General features: G+C 47.8%; 1 protein-coding gene across 1 annotated transcript in view; it reads left to right on the forward strand.

The window, feature by feature from the left end:
* The window catches only part of DOCK2 (dedicator of cytokinesis 2), a 355,926-nt gene that overhangs the window by 151,206 nt on the left and 188,164 nt on the right, over nt 1-16,556 (forward strand). Inside the window, exon 27 of the mRNA XM_024576730.3 lies at nt 2,933-3,028. Within this exon, the coding sequence (XP_024432498.2) occupies nt 2,933-3,028 (96 nt within the window). The remainder of the gene's footprint in view (nt 1-2,932; nt 3,029-16,556) is intronic.

A 16,556-nucleotide genomic window follows, 5' to 3' on the forward strand; every position in this document is an offset into this window, starting at 1 on the left:
TTCGAGCCCGGAAGATACTTTCCTAGAGATTCCCTCCACTTGCCTGGCACCGGAGCAATTAACAGTGGGTGATTTGTGGCTGCATTTTTACTGCTTAGCACAGGTTTATCATCTTGAAAGTTTTCCATTTGCATATACGCTATACATTCTTCGGGTGACATCTCGATATTATCCTGAGTTTGGATTATGCATTGCCTTTTACTGCACTTTCTGCTGCGTGCTGGGAATCTGCAAGCTTGTCTGGAAATCTCCTGCAGACCAAGGAGGACATGAGTTGCTGCCGCCATTTACTGAGGGCTTAGTATCTTTACCTGCATTCCTTTATTTATTCGTCAGACCAGAACTTTGGTTTTCTATTGTTTACCACCTTTTATACATGCAGAAACTGAGATCCAAAGAAGAAAATAATTTTGTCCTAGGTCACCCAGCTCAAGTGAGCAGATTTGAGATTCAAACTCGAGTCTGTCTGATCCCCAAACACTCTGCCACACCACCTCTCATATTGGGATCTTCAAAGGGAAATGAATTAAATTTGACAGGCTTCCACTTTTGAATACCAAACTTCCTGAGCAGTCTAATCGCTGCTCTTTGGATGAAGAAATGGCTATTTAAAAGAAGCAGAGGGCAGGCAGAAGGTCAAGAGAAAAGGGTTTTTATTATCTCCTTTGGTAAAGGAAGAGAGAGACGTAACCCCTAGGGGAAAACATCAAATGGAAACCATTATATGAATTGTTAGTGAGCTTAGATTGATGAAACTGCAAAGAAATGTAGAGGAGATAAGGGAGTAATGAATACATAGTACTGAAGATTTTCTAAAGGGAAAGAAAACACCAGAAGTTACTGAAGGCAGAAGTTGGCCGGGTGGAGGGTGGTGTCTGTCCATCCTCACCGATGGCAAGAGGCTAATAAGGCCCCAAAATAGCAGCCAGAGATCCATGTTCCATTCCAGTCTTCCTGAGCGAGTTCAGGCAAGGAGCAGGCTCTGTAGCCAGACCACTGGGTGTGAATCTTTTTGCTTTGTCTAGCTGGGTGAGCCTGGACAAGTTGCTTAACCTCTCTGGGCTTTAGTTCTCTCATTTAACAATGAATATCATAACGTTGCCCATCTTGCTGTGAGCTGAGATAGTTAGTGGTTAGTAGGGTGCTAGGTGTTTAGCGAGCCCTCAAAAAAATGTTAGCTGTTTTTGTTATTACTGTGAACATCACATTCACATAACATAAAAAACTGGAGATTGTAAGTCAGTCAAGAGGCTTGAGGAAATAAAGAAGAAAAGGAAGTCAGGAGAGAGGCTCACCTGCAGCCAAGAATTAAAGGCTGACGTTCTCCCCCCTTCCCCTAAGCATCGAGGAAAACGCCAGATGTGAGGGAAGGGCTGGCTGAGGGGAAGGGGGCTCAGATCTAGCAACAGACTGAGGTCTGATGGAGCGTAACTTGTTTCTGTCGATTATATGCTTCGATGGACGCTCTGGTGGCAGATGTTCTGTGACGAGTTCCATGGGGCTGGAGAACCGGGGATCAGCCAAAGTGCAGAAGTGAGTCTGGGGCAGAGAGAGAGAAAGGAATCTCTGGGCTGTTCATCTTTGGATGCCACTAATCGTTGAAAGCACATTAGGAGGGGAGAATAGTCCTTAATAAGCACATCTTTTTTCTTTTCCTTACTGCAAATCTATTTTCCTCTCATGGTTACATTAAGAGACAAACCACAGTTAAGTTGAAAGCCGCTGAGCTTAATAAGGTGCTTATGAGTAAGTATGAGTGGTCATCGCTTTCCAGCCGTCCTGTATTCAGCACTTTCTTTATGCCAGGCTCTGGCGGGGTCCTGGTGACACGGGCTGCTCCCACCCGTGTCTGCATGGAGCTTCACAGGGGGTTGTGTCATGCTTCTGAGGCATCAGAAAAAGCTACATAAAATTCATAATTACCAATGCCCCGGCTCTAGCTCAGACCCACCGGATCTCCTGCGGTGGAACTAGGCATGTGCATTTTCCCAGGATTGCATGTGTCATTTCTATGTCCTTGAAAGACCGGTGAGAAACCCTTCTGCATTTTATAGATGAAGACGTTGAGGCACAGAGAGGTTAAGTGATACGTGAGGTCACACAGGGAAAGTGAAGAGTTGGCTCTCAGGTCCAGAGCTGCTCAATTTAAAATCCCAGGGCCTTTCCCCTGGGCCATGACCACCCTCCCGGGCAGGCATGGATAGAATGCTGTGCAGGATCTGAGAATGTAGGTGAACATGCATGAAACACTTGCCTACCACAGCAAATGCTCAAAAAGCATGGACAAGTTCTACTTGAGGCTCAGGGACTCATATTTAAAGTGGGCAGAACCCCATAAATGTCACAGGCCGGCTCACATGGGTTTCCCCAAGGTGGATCACGCAGCCTCAACTGCACCAGCACCCGTGGTTACAGCCTCCGTCACAGTAACCCAGTCCCGGGCTCCAGAAACGCCGGCTCCTCTCTCTGTCCTTCCAGCCTGGCGGGCATAGTGGCTGCCTGCTGTTGCTGATCTCTAGGTTACCTTGTTTGGTGTCTCAGCATCTCCATCACCTGTGCAGCCAATCCTCTGCATTACATTCCCTCCATATTCCAGGCTACAGCCTGTTACACAGGTGAAGAAACCAAGGTACAGACAAGTTAACTCAGCCCATGCAGTACGATAATGCTTGACTGAGTTAGTGAGCTTTCTAAATCCAAAGTTTCCGATTCCAGAGCTTAAGCTCTTAATCACTAACTTATACTTAATGTGGTTAGTGGAATTCCTGGTCTCTCGTGCCTGGTGGTGATGGCAATGAGGGGATGATGATGGTGATGATGGCAGTGGTGATCTTGGTGGTCACCATGGCTGACCTCTGTTGAATATCCCTTGGGAGAGGTGTGCAGATGCCATGTCCTGGTTGTCTCACAGATGTCTCTGACTGTGTTACAGGCCTTCACGTACCACCACATCCAGGAGATCATGGTCCAGCTGCTCCGCACGGTGAACCGAACAGTCATCACGATGGGGCGGGACCACGTCCTGATTGTGAGTAGATCTCTTCGTCTTGTCTGTCAAACCTCGCAAAGTGCCTGTGGTCAGGCGTGGGTTTTCTGAAGCGTGAAATCGTGTCGAGTTCCGAGCGCCGGTCCCTGCTTTGTTCTGGAGTACGAGGGTCAGGTTTTTTCCTCTCTGAGTTGGGAGAACATGAGCGTTAACTCAAGTTACTGAAACGAAACAGGGCTTAGGATTTGTCTGCCAAGGTGAGTGTTCCAGTGGGGCAGAATGTCACTGGCAAAGAAGGCAGGGTAAGAGAAGCTCTTTGTATGAGGGCCTGGCAGATAGCTCTGCACTCACGTCCATCTAGGCCTTTACTTCTGGCCTAGAGCCACGCAGTGTCTGGTCGCAGGGTCCTGTGAGCTTGGTTTTCTAAGTGGCCTCACTGTGTGTTAACTTTTCCTGTAGATGGCCGTTAATTCAGGGTCGCTGCTAAGTTTTGGGTTATTCTTCCACACATTCTGTAGGTCAGGAGATTCCTGCCCCATCGTCTAATTATTTTCTCTCTGCAGACACAGAGCCCAGCTCTAACCCTTTAACCTTTACCCATCTTGCTCTAAGCCAAGGGCCAAAAGCTAATGCTTACCGGGGCCAGTCACCAACATAAATGGGTGTGTCCCACCATGTCACTCTTGCTCAGACTCACCCATGGTCTCCCATCTCACCCAGAGCAAAATCTAAACCGCCGCTGGGGCCTGAAATGCCCCCTGCCCCTTGCTCATTCCTTTCCGTATTCCTCCCACATGTAAAACGTGATTCCACTTGCTGTTTCCTTGGCCTGGCCCATCCCTCCCCCAGGTCTGGGAGCTGGTTCCACCATGTTAATCAGATGTTGTCTCAGTGTCATCTCCCTGGAGAGGCTTCCCTGTCCCCATTGCCCTGCCCACAATACCCACCCCCTCTCTCCTTCCCCTTGCAATCTCTACACCTTTATTCTTTATGTTCCTTCGTTCTTATCACCACCCGAAATATTTATATCCCTTTATATATTTGGATGTTGCCTGACTCTCCTTGGGAGCATATGTGCTTCAGGAACATAAGGAATTTTGTCTGTTTTGTTCGTTTGTATCTCCAGGCCCTACAACAGTGCGTGTGGCATATGGTGGGTGCCTGATAAATACTTGTTGAGTGGATAAGTGAATGAATGAATGAATGTGTCCCAGCTGGGACCCTGATGTGTAAAAAGGACAAGTGCTACTCAGCTCTGATGACACCATATGGGTTTGGGTCAGGTAGTTTCCAGAACTCCCAGCTTCTCAAGAGAAGCTGCAAATCTATATCACTTATGTGAAATTTGCTGATACTTCCATGTGGGTGCGTAATTAAAAGTGGATGTTGATTGTGGATACACTATGGTCCTGCTTCATGGACACAGAGCATCAGGTGCTGGGTGTTGTTCTACCTATAGCTGGGCAAGGACTTGTTCCTTGGAAGCAATAGAGTGTGACAGTCTTCATACCCGGGGGCGCTGTCCACTCATGCCAATGCGTGTGTACTTAATGTGTGTTAATGCAACTTCAGGCATGAGGACATCACAGAGAACGCCGGCAGGGCCAGGCACGCCTGCCCTCCTGGGGCAGAGAGCCATGTGAATTGGTCTCTGTCATTTGCCTCACTTACCCTCCTTCCACCTTACAAGTATCACCATTTCTTATTCAGTGCCAAGCTCCCGTATCTGTGCTTACCGTAACACGCCTTCGACAAGCATCTTATACCTCCTCTAATCTTTATTCCTTTTCTTTGGAGCCAGACCTAAAGATGCTCCTCAGTTCATTTGGTTTATTTCATGACAGGCTCTTCACTCTTCCTCCTTTAGAAGGGTGATTCTTTCAAATAGTTCCTGGGTCATACAAGGTACCACCTAAGTGGTGTTTATTGTTATTTTCCTTTCTATCGGCTACTAGGTGTTTCTTGTCCCTTTGCATTAACGACGCAGGCAGGGGGCCACAGTTTGGCCCTCGTTCACTACAGCCAGTTCTCTGCACTTTTTATTTGATGCTCTGCCCTGGTTGCTTGCCCTCCCAACACACGCTGCTCGCTGCGGCCCGTCCATCTTTGCCAGGAGGCTGCCCTAGTCTAGTGTTGAGGGGCTCCCTGCTGAACAGTCAAATTAAGTCATAAATGCATCAGTCTGCCCCTTCTCTGCTCTGCCAATGTGCTGTAACCAAATTTTTCCCTTTCATTTCTTTTTCTCCATCCAAATATGCAGCCAAAACGGCTGTCTGGATATTGCCCAACACACTTGGCATGCACCTTTAGGTGCCGTCTCTACCTGCCAGAATCCTACTTGGCCTTCAAGGTCCAGTGCAAAAGTGTTTCCTCATAAAGCTACCCCGAATCTCATCCACCTGGTTGGGAGACCACCCCCCGCCAGCTTTGTCTAGGTCCCACTGCTCTCTCGTCCCGTGAAAAGCAGTTTTATTGAAGTGTAATTCACAGACTGGAAAATGTAGCGACGAGTCTGAGTAAACACACGCAGTTGTGCAGCCACCACGGTGGTGCAGTCCAGAGTCACCCTTCCTTCCTCCCTCGAATCCCACGGGTGGTCACTCCCCATCCACTCCCCGCCCTCTGCCTCTGGCCCTCAGCAACCACTCACCTACTTTCCGGCTCTTCAGATTTGCCTTTTTCTGGACCGTTGATAGATGTGAAACCACACATCTGAGGTCTTTTGTGTCTGAGTTATTTTCTCGGAATAGTATTTTGAGATTCATTTATATTTTAGGACGTGTAAGTGCTCGATTCATTTGTGTCGCCGAGCAGTAGTACGTTGTATGAACACACCGCGTTTTGTTTATCCATTCACTAGTTGATAGACGTTTGAATTGTTTCCAACTTTTGGCCTTTATGTATAATGCTGCTATGAATATTCACACACAGATTTTGTGTGAACATATTTTAATTTCTCTCGGGTAGAAACCCAGGAGTGGAATTGGGGGGGGAATGGGGGAAGTGTGTGTCTGACTTTATAAGAAACTGCCAAACTTTTCCAGAGTGCCTGTGCCATTCTACCTCCCCACCAGCGGTGGGGGGTTCTGGGTTATCTACGTTTTGTACACTTGGTATTGTCAGTCCTTTAGATTATAACAATTCCAGTGGGTTTATAACAATTCTAGTCGTGTCTCATTGTGGTTTTAACTTGCATTTCCCTGATGACCGATGGTTTTGAGCGTCTTTCCATGTGCTCTGCCTCTTTATTTTTCAATTCATTTTAATCTGTGAACTTGCCGCACCTGGCTCCTCTCTTGTACCGGAGACTCTGGAGGCCTGGACCAATCTATAGAATGGGATCATAAGAGACCTCTTTTATAGAGTTGCTGTGAGTTGCATTTCATTTAATTCATTCAATTAAATGCAATGATATGCCAGAAGCATCTGCCCAGCTGGTTTTTATACATAATATGCATTTATTCATCCACTTGGTGTTTTGTGAGAACATCTTGTATCCTCAGCACAAAGACTGAGAAGTGAGTTAAGTATGGTGTCCGCCTTCCAGAAAACCATGGCCTCCTCGGACAGGAAGTCACCCAAGTGCCGCAGTTCGCTGTGTCCCAAACCCAGCTCATCACCAGACCCCAGAGCCCACTCCACACTCTCCCAGAGTTCAGGATCTCAGTTTATGGTTCTGACCTCCTCTTGACCCCTCCCACTCACTCCCCTGCCACTTCTAATCACCCACCAAGCACTACTGTGCCAGCACCTCGGGCCTCAGTCCCTCCCCACGTGGCTCCCTCACTGGCTGTCAGAGCCCCTGTCCACTCATTTATCGGGCTCATTGTACTTGGCCTGTTGCGAGGTGATTTTCCATATGTGTGTTTCATGCCCCCACATTCTGTCAGCTTCCTGGAGGGCCAGGACCACATTTTACTCATACTTTTATCCTCAACACCCAGCAGGATGCCTGGCATACTGTGGTGCTCAATAAATGTTTGTCGAAATAACGAATGAGTGAAATGCTGTGCTCTATCACACCTTCACATTTTTGTATGTGCTTTTCCCTCAGCTTAGGTCGCTTTTCCTTCTTCAATGAATGCTTTTGTCTAAATGGGGGGAGCCAGCCCACATCTCAGGGAGGGGGCAGCAGTGTAAGGAATTGCTGGCCCAGACTTTCCCTGCCCCCGGCTGATTCCAGGAAGCTTGCAGAAGTTCTGAGTTGAAGCTTTGTCGTTAGTCTCAATACCCCTCGAGTTTGCTTGTGTAATTGCGAAGCTGGGAGTGCTGAGTGAGGAGAACTCGAGACGGGCAGCAAGCAGGGCTCAGTAGGAGTGGGGATGTGCTGAACGAGCAGGAAGAAACAAACAGGCTTTTCTTAAGATATAACTTCATTTTCACGAAATGGGCATCTCTAGCAATTCTGGGAATAGAACCATCTCCTCCAAATTAAAGAAAATGATGTTGGAAAGTAATTACTCAGAGGTCAAGGGTCCCTGTCCTGGCGCTGAAAGCCCCAATTTAACTTGGAATTGAAATTTGACAAGGAGAAGAGAGCCCCATTCCAACCGTCACTTTTAATTTTCCAGATATGATTTTTAGTGGTTACCTTTCATTGCTTGGGAATATTAAACAACCACTATTTATGGCTCACAGCCGACATATCTAGTACTTCTGAAATGCCAAGAAGGCCTCGGTCGGGCATGGGGCAGCTGGTTTCTCTCATGTCATTATGGGATTAAATAGTGACATTCCTTTCTTATTTGTAGGAGTGGGAACATTGCGGGAAAAGGTGCTCACTGTCAGACTCGCAGGCGCCATCGGGCCTGGGTGACTGCTTCTTGCGCGTAGCGCCTTGTAATTACCCTATGCTGGAAATAACCGCTCCTGCCTTTCCTGTAGGTTGCCCGCCTGAACCATGAAGTGTCTACGGTGACAAATGCGCAAAAGGAAACTTTACAAAAACTAAAAGCAAAACACTTCTACGTGGTTGCCGCCCTGCCTTCCTCTCTTTGCCAGAATCTAGTCTATCTTTTTTACTTGAGTAGACAAGGAGTTTGACTTTGATGCTGAGCAAGGCAGCATGGGTTGGCAGAAAGGATATTTGGGACGAGGGAGAGCGGGAGAAAGTCTCCACACTCATTCTGCAGAGAGTCGGCTCTGTGACCTTATGCTCATTTCACCACTGTAGACCTTGATTTCTTCTGAGCCATGGATGCTATCATTTTTGAGATGTTTTTTCATGTATCTATGTTTCTTGAATGGCCAACACCCATTCTCTTTCCCTATCTCCCAAGCTCCTGAGTCTGGGACAGAAAATAGATGTCATTCATGTACGAACTCTGCTGGGTTGGAACTAACTGTCTATGGTACTTCACTGAGAAAGATTCAGAGGCTACACAGTGGCTCAGTGGGAAGAAGTGCTGAGTTGATTAGTGATGTCTGTCCTGAGCATAAGATTGGAGAACCATGATGTGCGCAAGACACTTGCAAATATTATGTAGGGACCGGAATCATTGGTGTTTTTCTGGTCCAGTCTAAAAGGTCTTGCATAACCAATATTCTCTTCCACATAGTCTTGGTTCCTTTAGGAAGGCTGTAGTTGAAGAGCAGAAGATAATGGGGGAAAACCGTCAATCCGAGAGTATACATTTTACCAGGGAATGATTTCTACGTGCCACATGTCACGTTTTATAAAATGTGAGATGCACCGTGACTTTAGGTTCCCAGAGAAAGTGAACATGCGGCCAATTAAACTGGACCCAGCGGTTTATTGCTGCATTGACTGTACTCTTTGGAGATGTTAAAATATGAAAAAGCAAGCCCAGCAGAAATCCCTACCATGTGATGGAGCATTTCTTTGGGTCTTCACAGGTAATTGTCATCATCTGTCATTATTCAGGAGAATAGACTCAGTATCATGGCCAAAGTCACACAGTAGTAGCAAGGTGGGACATGAACCCAGGGATGGGAATTCAGGGGCGTATGTTGTGCTGTTCCATAAGTATCAGAGGGATGGAAGGGAAAATGCCACACTTGTTTGTACAGGGTGAGGGGGGGTAGAGTGAGGGGGGGTGGGGCGTGTGTCTCAGGGAGCCCTATGGCCAGTGCATCTCACTGCCGAGTGCTCTAGAGCAGGCTGTCCCCTGCCCCCGCCTCTCTCGTGCTGGGGACCAACACCCTCAGTGGGAGAATCCACCAGGGAATGTAAACACCACCAGAAGTTCTTGGAAGGGAAATGATGTGGTAATTTAGTTAAAATTGGGAGCTAGCTTTTATTTCAGGGAGATAAAATAAGCCTTTGGGTGATATATTTTGGGCCTAATTACCCTGGTTTTCACAGAGGAGTCTGTTGAGTGATTAAATAAAGGTAAATACTGTTGGCATCATGCCAGCTCCAGAAGTTCAGAGCATTTTTTCTAAAAGGAAAAAACATTGTGGGAATCACCCCATTCTTCTCTGCTTCACCTCACATAGCACTGAAGACTCCAGAAAACACCTGAGGCATCGGAGAGCCAGGGTTTCAAAGCTCCGGCTTCACTTTATGAGCAGCAAATGGCCCCCTTGTGTCACCACTCTCTGCCACACCCTGGGACCACAGGCTCCAGGAAGCCTGTGCAGGGGCCACACAGCAAGACAGGGAGACCTGGTTTCAGACACAACCCCGTCCCACGGAGAACAGGTGTGAGGACAGGCTGGGACCTGAGGAGGTGGAGGTCCCAGCCAGAAGCGGTGGTTGACTCTTGACCTTCACGCCATGACCCAACACTTCGTTAAAAACCAGCCTTTATAATAAAAGCTATCAGTTAGCATGTGTTTTTGAGCAAATATCCCGTTTTAGGTAGAGAATGAAGCACCTTACGTAGCTCACTCAACCTGCAGCAGGTGCCCATTTTACATGTGGGATAAGTGAGGCATGGAGAGGTTATGGGACGAGCCGGTAATCACCCAACTTGCTCAGGGAAGAACGAGGACTGGCACGCAGGCAGCAGTTCCCAGAGCCCCTGCTCTTACACCCGGTATTGGTTTGTGCACTTCTACACTATCCATACCTATTAATGCTGTTCGTTAGGGATCACACGTTTCAAAAGTACAAATGAGCCCCCTTACAGCCAGCCTCTGGCCTGCCTGGACCATGGAATGTAATGGGATAACCTAGGAGGAGACTTTCAGAAGCCTATAAAATGGCACAGAATCTTTGGTGGTTTTATGACAATGGCATCTTTAGGATCATCTCCTCAATTCTGGTCATTGAACCATAGAAACCGACACAACTGGAACAAGAACTGTTTGTTTACCTGAGCAACAGCACGTAGGAAATGGCAGGTTTCACAGAAGACAAGGAAGCTAGAATGGAGACGTGGAGCTTCTGAAGGTTTTGAGGGGAGGGAGAGCCTCCTCCTTCCACATCCAGTCATCTCCAGGCTCTGTGCGGTCTGGGCCAAAAGGTGTCTCACATCCAAATGCGTGTCCCCACCACCACTGCCGCTAACCCTGTCTGGCCTCAGGCATCTCACAGCTGCTGTTGCTACACGTTCTCATTAGACACACCGCCTCCTCTCTTGTCCCCTTCAAACTCTTCACACTGTTGTGGTCTTTCACAGTAGAACTTGCTCGGTGAGAAAGCATCCATGGCTCCGTGGTGGCTGAGAATCAGTGAGGTCGGCAAAGGTTCTGAACCCCTTTTGAAGAGGAAATAGCAAGCAAGGGGCTTCAGCCCCCTTGCCCAGCGTCTCATGCCTGGGAAGGAGGAAGCCCAGGTCTACAGTTTGAAGCTGACACATAGCAGCCCAGTTCCGTGGCCCATGGCTCTGGGGTTGAGGACCCCTGTGTTAGAGGAAGATCAGGTTACAAAAGAAAAAAAACATTATACAAGAGACCTGAAATTCCAGGGGTGACCAAAAGGTGGCATCATCCACTTGGGGAGGGGCTTGGTTGTCACTTGATGTGGAAATGTGGAGGTGCTTTTAGCCTCGGATTAGGAGAGGGGAGGAGTACTTGGCCTCAAATATATAGACCAAAACTGGATCAGCATCTCAACTTCCAAAGAACCCACAGCACAAGTCGGCAGAAGTCATTTATCAAGGTAGACTGTACAGACCTGGGTCTAGTTCCTGACTGACATGAACAATTTGAACAGTTGGAAAGGAGGGATGAGGGGGATTGTAGGAGGGAGCAGCATCCCCCACCTTTCCTCCTGCCCTGGGAAATCTCCTCTCATTTCTCACGATCACTTTCCTTCGGAGACGTCATCATTCCTTGACCATTTTTCAATTACAGCACCGCCATGCCATAATGGAATTGTCTCTTTACCTGGCTGTGTTCCGTACTAGACTCGGGTCCTTGAGGAAAGGGACTGCATCCTTTTACCTCGAAGGTTCCTTCCATAGGCCCAGGGCCGCACAGATGGCTGTGGGAATGAATGAGCGGAACGAACAAACTAATTGAAAGTACAGATTAATGTCTACCTTTGAAAGAATTTGGATTTAAAAAATAGGATGAGGAAAGATTTGTTTCATGTCAGGCTTTCCCTTAAGGAGCTTTTTTAAATATGAAATTCCTGAATACTTTACTAGCGCTGTGTGGTCTAATTCTTTTAGACAAGTTAAAGTTTGAGAGCTGCGGTATAAGAGCTGGTTCCCTTCTCCAAACCGTCCTTCTGTTAATGAACTGCAGATCAGGGCGTTCAGAGGAGACACAGGTTCCTGTTCGAAAAGCGCCTGCATTCGCCCTGGTCCGCCTGGTGGAGCAGACCTTGGCTCTGAGCAGAGTGCGCTCTGCGATAGCAAACCTTCTGATGCTGCTGCCGCCCAGATGGCGTCACACGTGGCCCAGTGACACACGCCCGAGCCTCTGCAGAGGATGTGAGCTCAGGCCCTGGGGAAGCTGGAGCCTCCACAAGCCACTCAGCGGCTCCTGCTGTGGGCATGCAGAAAGGGAGAGGCGGAGACCAAGTGTGGGAAGTGAACAGTGAGCACTAGGAAAGGTGGGACAGTGTATTATTGTCCTGATGAAATTATCTCCAAATGTCTCCGTGCCTTGTGGCTTCCGTTGGTGGAGCTGGACAGATCTGACTCTGAGTAAGTCATTTTAAGTGTGTTAGTGTCTTTTTAAAGGTAACACTCCAATGGGGTCTCCTATCCCATGTCCTGGCACTGAAGGCTGGCCATTTCTCGTCTTTGGAGAACTTCAGAGACTTTAGAACGGTAGATTATTTGCCATCGGGGCATTGACGTGGCGGTCACGCCCAGCATTGGTTTCTGAGGGTTATGGAGTTGGGGTATAAGGTCCGGAGTTTGAAAGGGTTTTGCTGGCTGGGAACTGGTCCTCCTTTTCTCAAAAGGAGTGAAGAGGCCTTATTTCACAGCTAGGAAGGATCTCCACAGTCCTGCCCCTCAGTTCCCTTATCTGCGAAATGGGGCTCATGGTTACTACCTTCAGCTCACAGCGAGGAATGACCCACAACTGGGTGTGAAGCTCGCACCACATGGCTTCACACCCAGCAGGCCCTCAGCCAGGAAGAGCCAGTACGATTCTTGGTCAGTGCTCCAGCCCTCTCCCAGCTTCGGTGCACGTACTATGAGTGCCAGCTATTTTATGGCCTCGACTTGGGATCACTCCTGAATTTGTGAAGTATTACGAAGCTGTTGCTGCAGCTGGGCCGTGAATAAAGCCCCCTGGAGATGAAATCAGCCCCCATGTGTCTGCTACAAAGGCTCGAATCCCAGATGGGGAAGGGAGGAGGGAACCCCTAACCGTGTTCCTCCCTGGAATGCCACTGAGGGGCTGGAGCTGCCCACGCAGAAACCCCCCCGTTGGGACAACTGCAAATGAACAGGCTTCCCCACACGTCTCCCGTCCCTGTTGTCCTTGCCTGGGGCACTGGCCTCCTTAAGTGACTCAAAGAAATTCAGTTCTGTCAAAAGATCCTTCAAAACCAGAACCCATTTTTCTAGATGAACGCTGCTTTCACACAGCGATGGCTTTGTGCAGCCGTTAACTACTCACGATTTTTTTAATAACATGAGGAAATTCTATGACTTAACTATAAAGAACAGATCACCGGAATGCAGCAACGATAGCAGGAAAGTCATCGGGGACCCTGAAGCTCAGGGGAGGGTAGAGATGTGGTCCCCCACCAGTGGCCCTGGAGCGCCCAGAAGTCAGACCCAGGGACCGTGATCTGAAGCCAAAATTATGTTGGCATCTTCTGCTTAAAGGACACATGATTTGTACATTTCTATAGTTTCACTTTTTCCAAAATTATTTTGCTTTCCTTTTATAATCAAGAAAAAAAAACCTTAAATACTATTTTTTTTAAAAAAAAAGGAGTTAGTGAGATAGTCAAGCATTTTCATCTATGTAATTTCACTTTTCTTCTAACCAGCCTGTGAAGCCATATGGTTACACTTCAAAGGCAGAGGTGGGTGAGGGAGGTGAAGGTACTTGTTTAAAATCGTGCAGAAAACCAGGGGCAGAAGTGAGGACAGCTGGTCTTGGTCTGGTCTGTCTCTCTATGCTGGATGTTTTATCTCTGCATCTTTTCCCAATTCATTCAACAACCCATAGGAAGCATTTACAGCATCTCAGGCAATGTGAGGAACACTTGGAGGGTCCCAGAGATGTAGGCGACAATTCCTGTCCCCCAGGCCTATGCTCCCTGGTGGAGATGAGTGTGAGAGGCTCAAAGGAGAAATGTCAAGGCCACGTGAGCAGCAGCCTGCAAAAGCACTATGAGCCCTCGGAGGACCAAGTGACTAATCCCGAGGCAGGGGTGGGGATGATCAGAAAAAGTTACAGAGAGGAGGTGACATTTAAATTGCAACTTGCTGTCTGGCACAGGCGTTAAGAGCCCAAGCTTGCAAATGTGGCAGACCTTGAAAGAACTTTAGCCGTCACCACCTCATCCTTGTGGACTTGGACAAATTCCTCATCTCCCTCTAAGCCTCAATTATTCTACTGGAAAATGGGCATAACCATAAACAACCTCATGATAATTTTTTAGGAGTAAATAAGATAATGGAAGCAAATCATTTGGTAGTAGCCCATTGTAAATTCAAGAAGCTATAACTTTTTTTAAAAAAAAATCACAATTTGTAGTGATATAGGCACTACTCATGTATTCCATCGAAATGAAAATCATTTTCTGTGGCAGATAGGTAACGGAGCAGTGTCCTGGGTTAGGGGCAGCATGTGCTAAGTCACTGATGTGTAATAGCCTCAGACACTTTGGAAAGTGGCAGAGGATGCACCCAGGAGAGAGTGGAGCAGTAGAAGTCAGACGGAGAACACGAGGTGGGAGTCCGATTGCAGAGAGCCTTGTTTGGTAGGGGAGGAATTTTATGCTTTAGAATGGTGGCAGGGTGCGACTAGAGATAAAATGTCTAAAAAGCCAGGGCACGGGATGGTCTGATGGGGTCTAAGAGCAGTCCAAAGGCAGCTGGGAGGAGCCTGGATCCACAGGAACGGGGAAACTCCAGGGGAAAGCAGGCCAGTGCCGTGGGCTGCATGGAATGGACAAGGGCTCATGGCGGAGTATTTCATTTCAATTTAAGACCTTTTGGACTTAACACTTCACAAGGGAAGGGAAGAAGTTCCTGTTCTCAGGACACAATGTATAGTGTAGAAGTGGAGGAGAAAGCTAGAAATAGCCATACTTTAAGACTAGTAATCATCACAAGGGAGTTACAAGGACAGCATTGAGAGGGTCAGCAAAGGAAGGGGTATGGTATCCAGGTGTGCAGACCGGGAAAGGCCATGTGTTTATTCTCAGACCCCTACCCACAGTGGGCCTCAGTGAGCAAGGGCGGCAGCTGTAGTTTTCTGGCCTGGCCCAGAGATGGGAATCGATAACTGTTTACTGGAAAATAAGTGATTGTGGACTGAGGTTCATCTGAGACGTTTCCTTGGAGCTGGCGGATGCATGGAGGGGAAGGAGGGAGGGATCCATTTCAGGAAATCCCAGCAGGTCGGTGGGCTGAGTTTGTGAATGTTGATGTTTCCCACGGCTTTGCTTTGCGTTTGCTCTCTTTGAACCCTAACCAGAGAAGGCATATTGTTTCTTTCTTATTAAGTCTTGAAACAAACGAGCAAACAAAAAACAATGACGACAACCGGTAACTTCTCCTCCATCGCCCACACAGGATTTGTGCACGTGGGATGGGGCGCAGTCAGGGTTGGTGTGCTGGGTGGCGGAAAAGCTGCGTGAACCACTCTTGATTTCAACGATTAAAGTGACTCAGTCACGCTGACTGATGTGGCTCAGTGGGCTGGGCGTCGTCCCACCAAGCAAAGGTCTCCAGTTCGATCCCTGGTCAGAGCACATGCCTGGGTTGCGGGTCCCCAGATGGGCATGTCACAGAGGCAACTGACTGATGTTTCTCTCCCTCTCTTCCCCTCTCTCTAAAAATAAATGAGTAAAATCTGTAAAATAAAGACATAAAAATGCACAACTCAGTCCACGTGGCTCTGAGGAAGGAGGCTTTTTTGTCCGCATCTCCAGGGTATTGCAGCATTCATTACGTGGGCTACCTGGGCAACCAGCCCACACACCCACTCGAGGTCACTGTGTTAGCTGATGATTTACAGTATGTCTGTTGAACTTTTGCCAGGAAAAAAAATACGGGTTTCATTTGAGTGAAATTTAATGTGAGATAGCTATAGATTCTGAGAATTTGTAAAAGCCATTCATAATAATAAAGCTTTTATTTGCTTTGGAGCAAATAATCCTTTGGTGTAATGTTTATTGTCTTTTCATTTCAGTTGTGGTTTAAGCCAAGGCAAAATGCTCTGCCCAAAATGCTTCTTCAGTTAAACAGACCCTATCTCCTTCACATTGCATTTTGTCTGAAATGCACTAGGTCACAAGTAATAAATTCTGGCATTTTAATGGAAACGTTACAGCAAAAATAGTTAACAATCTGCTTTAATTTCAAAACCAATTTTCCCCTTCATACGGTAAGGCAGTAAGTAGCTTGGAAAAATGTGCAAAATGCATTAGGATTTAATTATGGCGGCAATTTGTCCTGAAGCGAGGTTAACCGGGCTGTCAGTATTCTAGATAAAGGTGTAGGGGGGTTTGGCAGTGGGCGAGGATAGTAGTGACTTGGTGTTCCTGGGCCCCAAACACCATGCAGACCACAGTGGAAACAGAAGCCCTGGGCATGTGAGCTGCTGAAGGGCTGGATTCGTGGGAGGCTGCATCCTCCTGGGAGCACAGAAAGGGCCCAGGCCCAACCTCACGTGAGCACTGACAGACAGGGAAATGCTCTGGGAATCATTTCTTCATGTCTCTCCACTGGGTCCAATTCATTCACTAACTCGTTCCTGCAACAAAGAGTTGAGAATCCCATTGTGCAGGTGCCGGAGATACAAAGGGGAGCAAAAATAAGCAGGATTCCTATCTCAGGAAGGTTATAGGCTAGTGAGAGAGAAATACATTCGTCGAAGGACGACACAAATGTGCAAGGACCACTGTGCCGGTGATGGAGGGGACCCTGGCGCGGGGCGAATGTGTGAGAGGGGCACTCCGTGTGGCGTGGGCTGCAGTGAAGGCCGTCACGGAGGGCTTTTCCTGGGAAGTTCAGAA

Source organism: Desmodus rotundus, chromosome 6 (assembly GCF_022682495.2).
Source record: "Desmodus rotundus isolate HL8 chromosome 6, HLdesRot8A.1, whole genome shotgun sequence".
Lineage (NCBI taxonomy): Eukaryota > Metazoa > Chordata > Mammalia > Chiroptera > Phyllostomidae > Desmodus > Desmodus rotundus.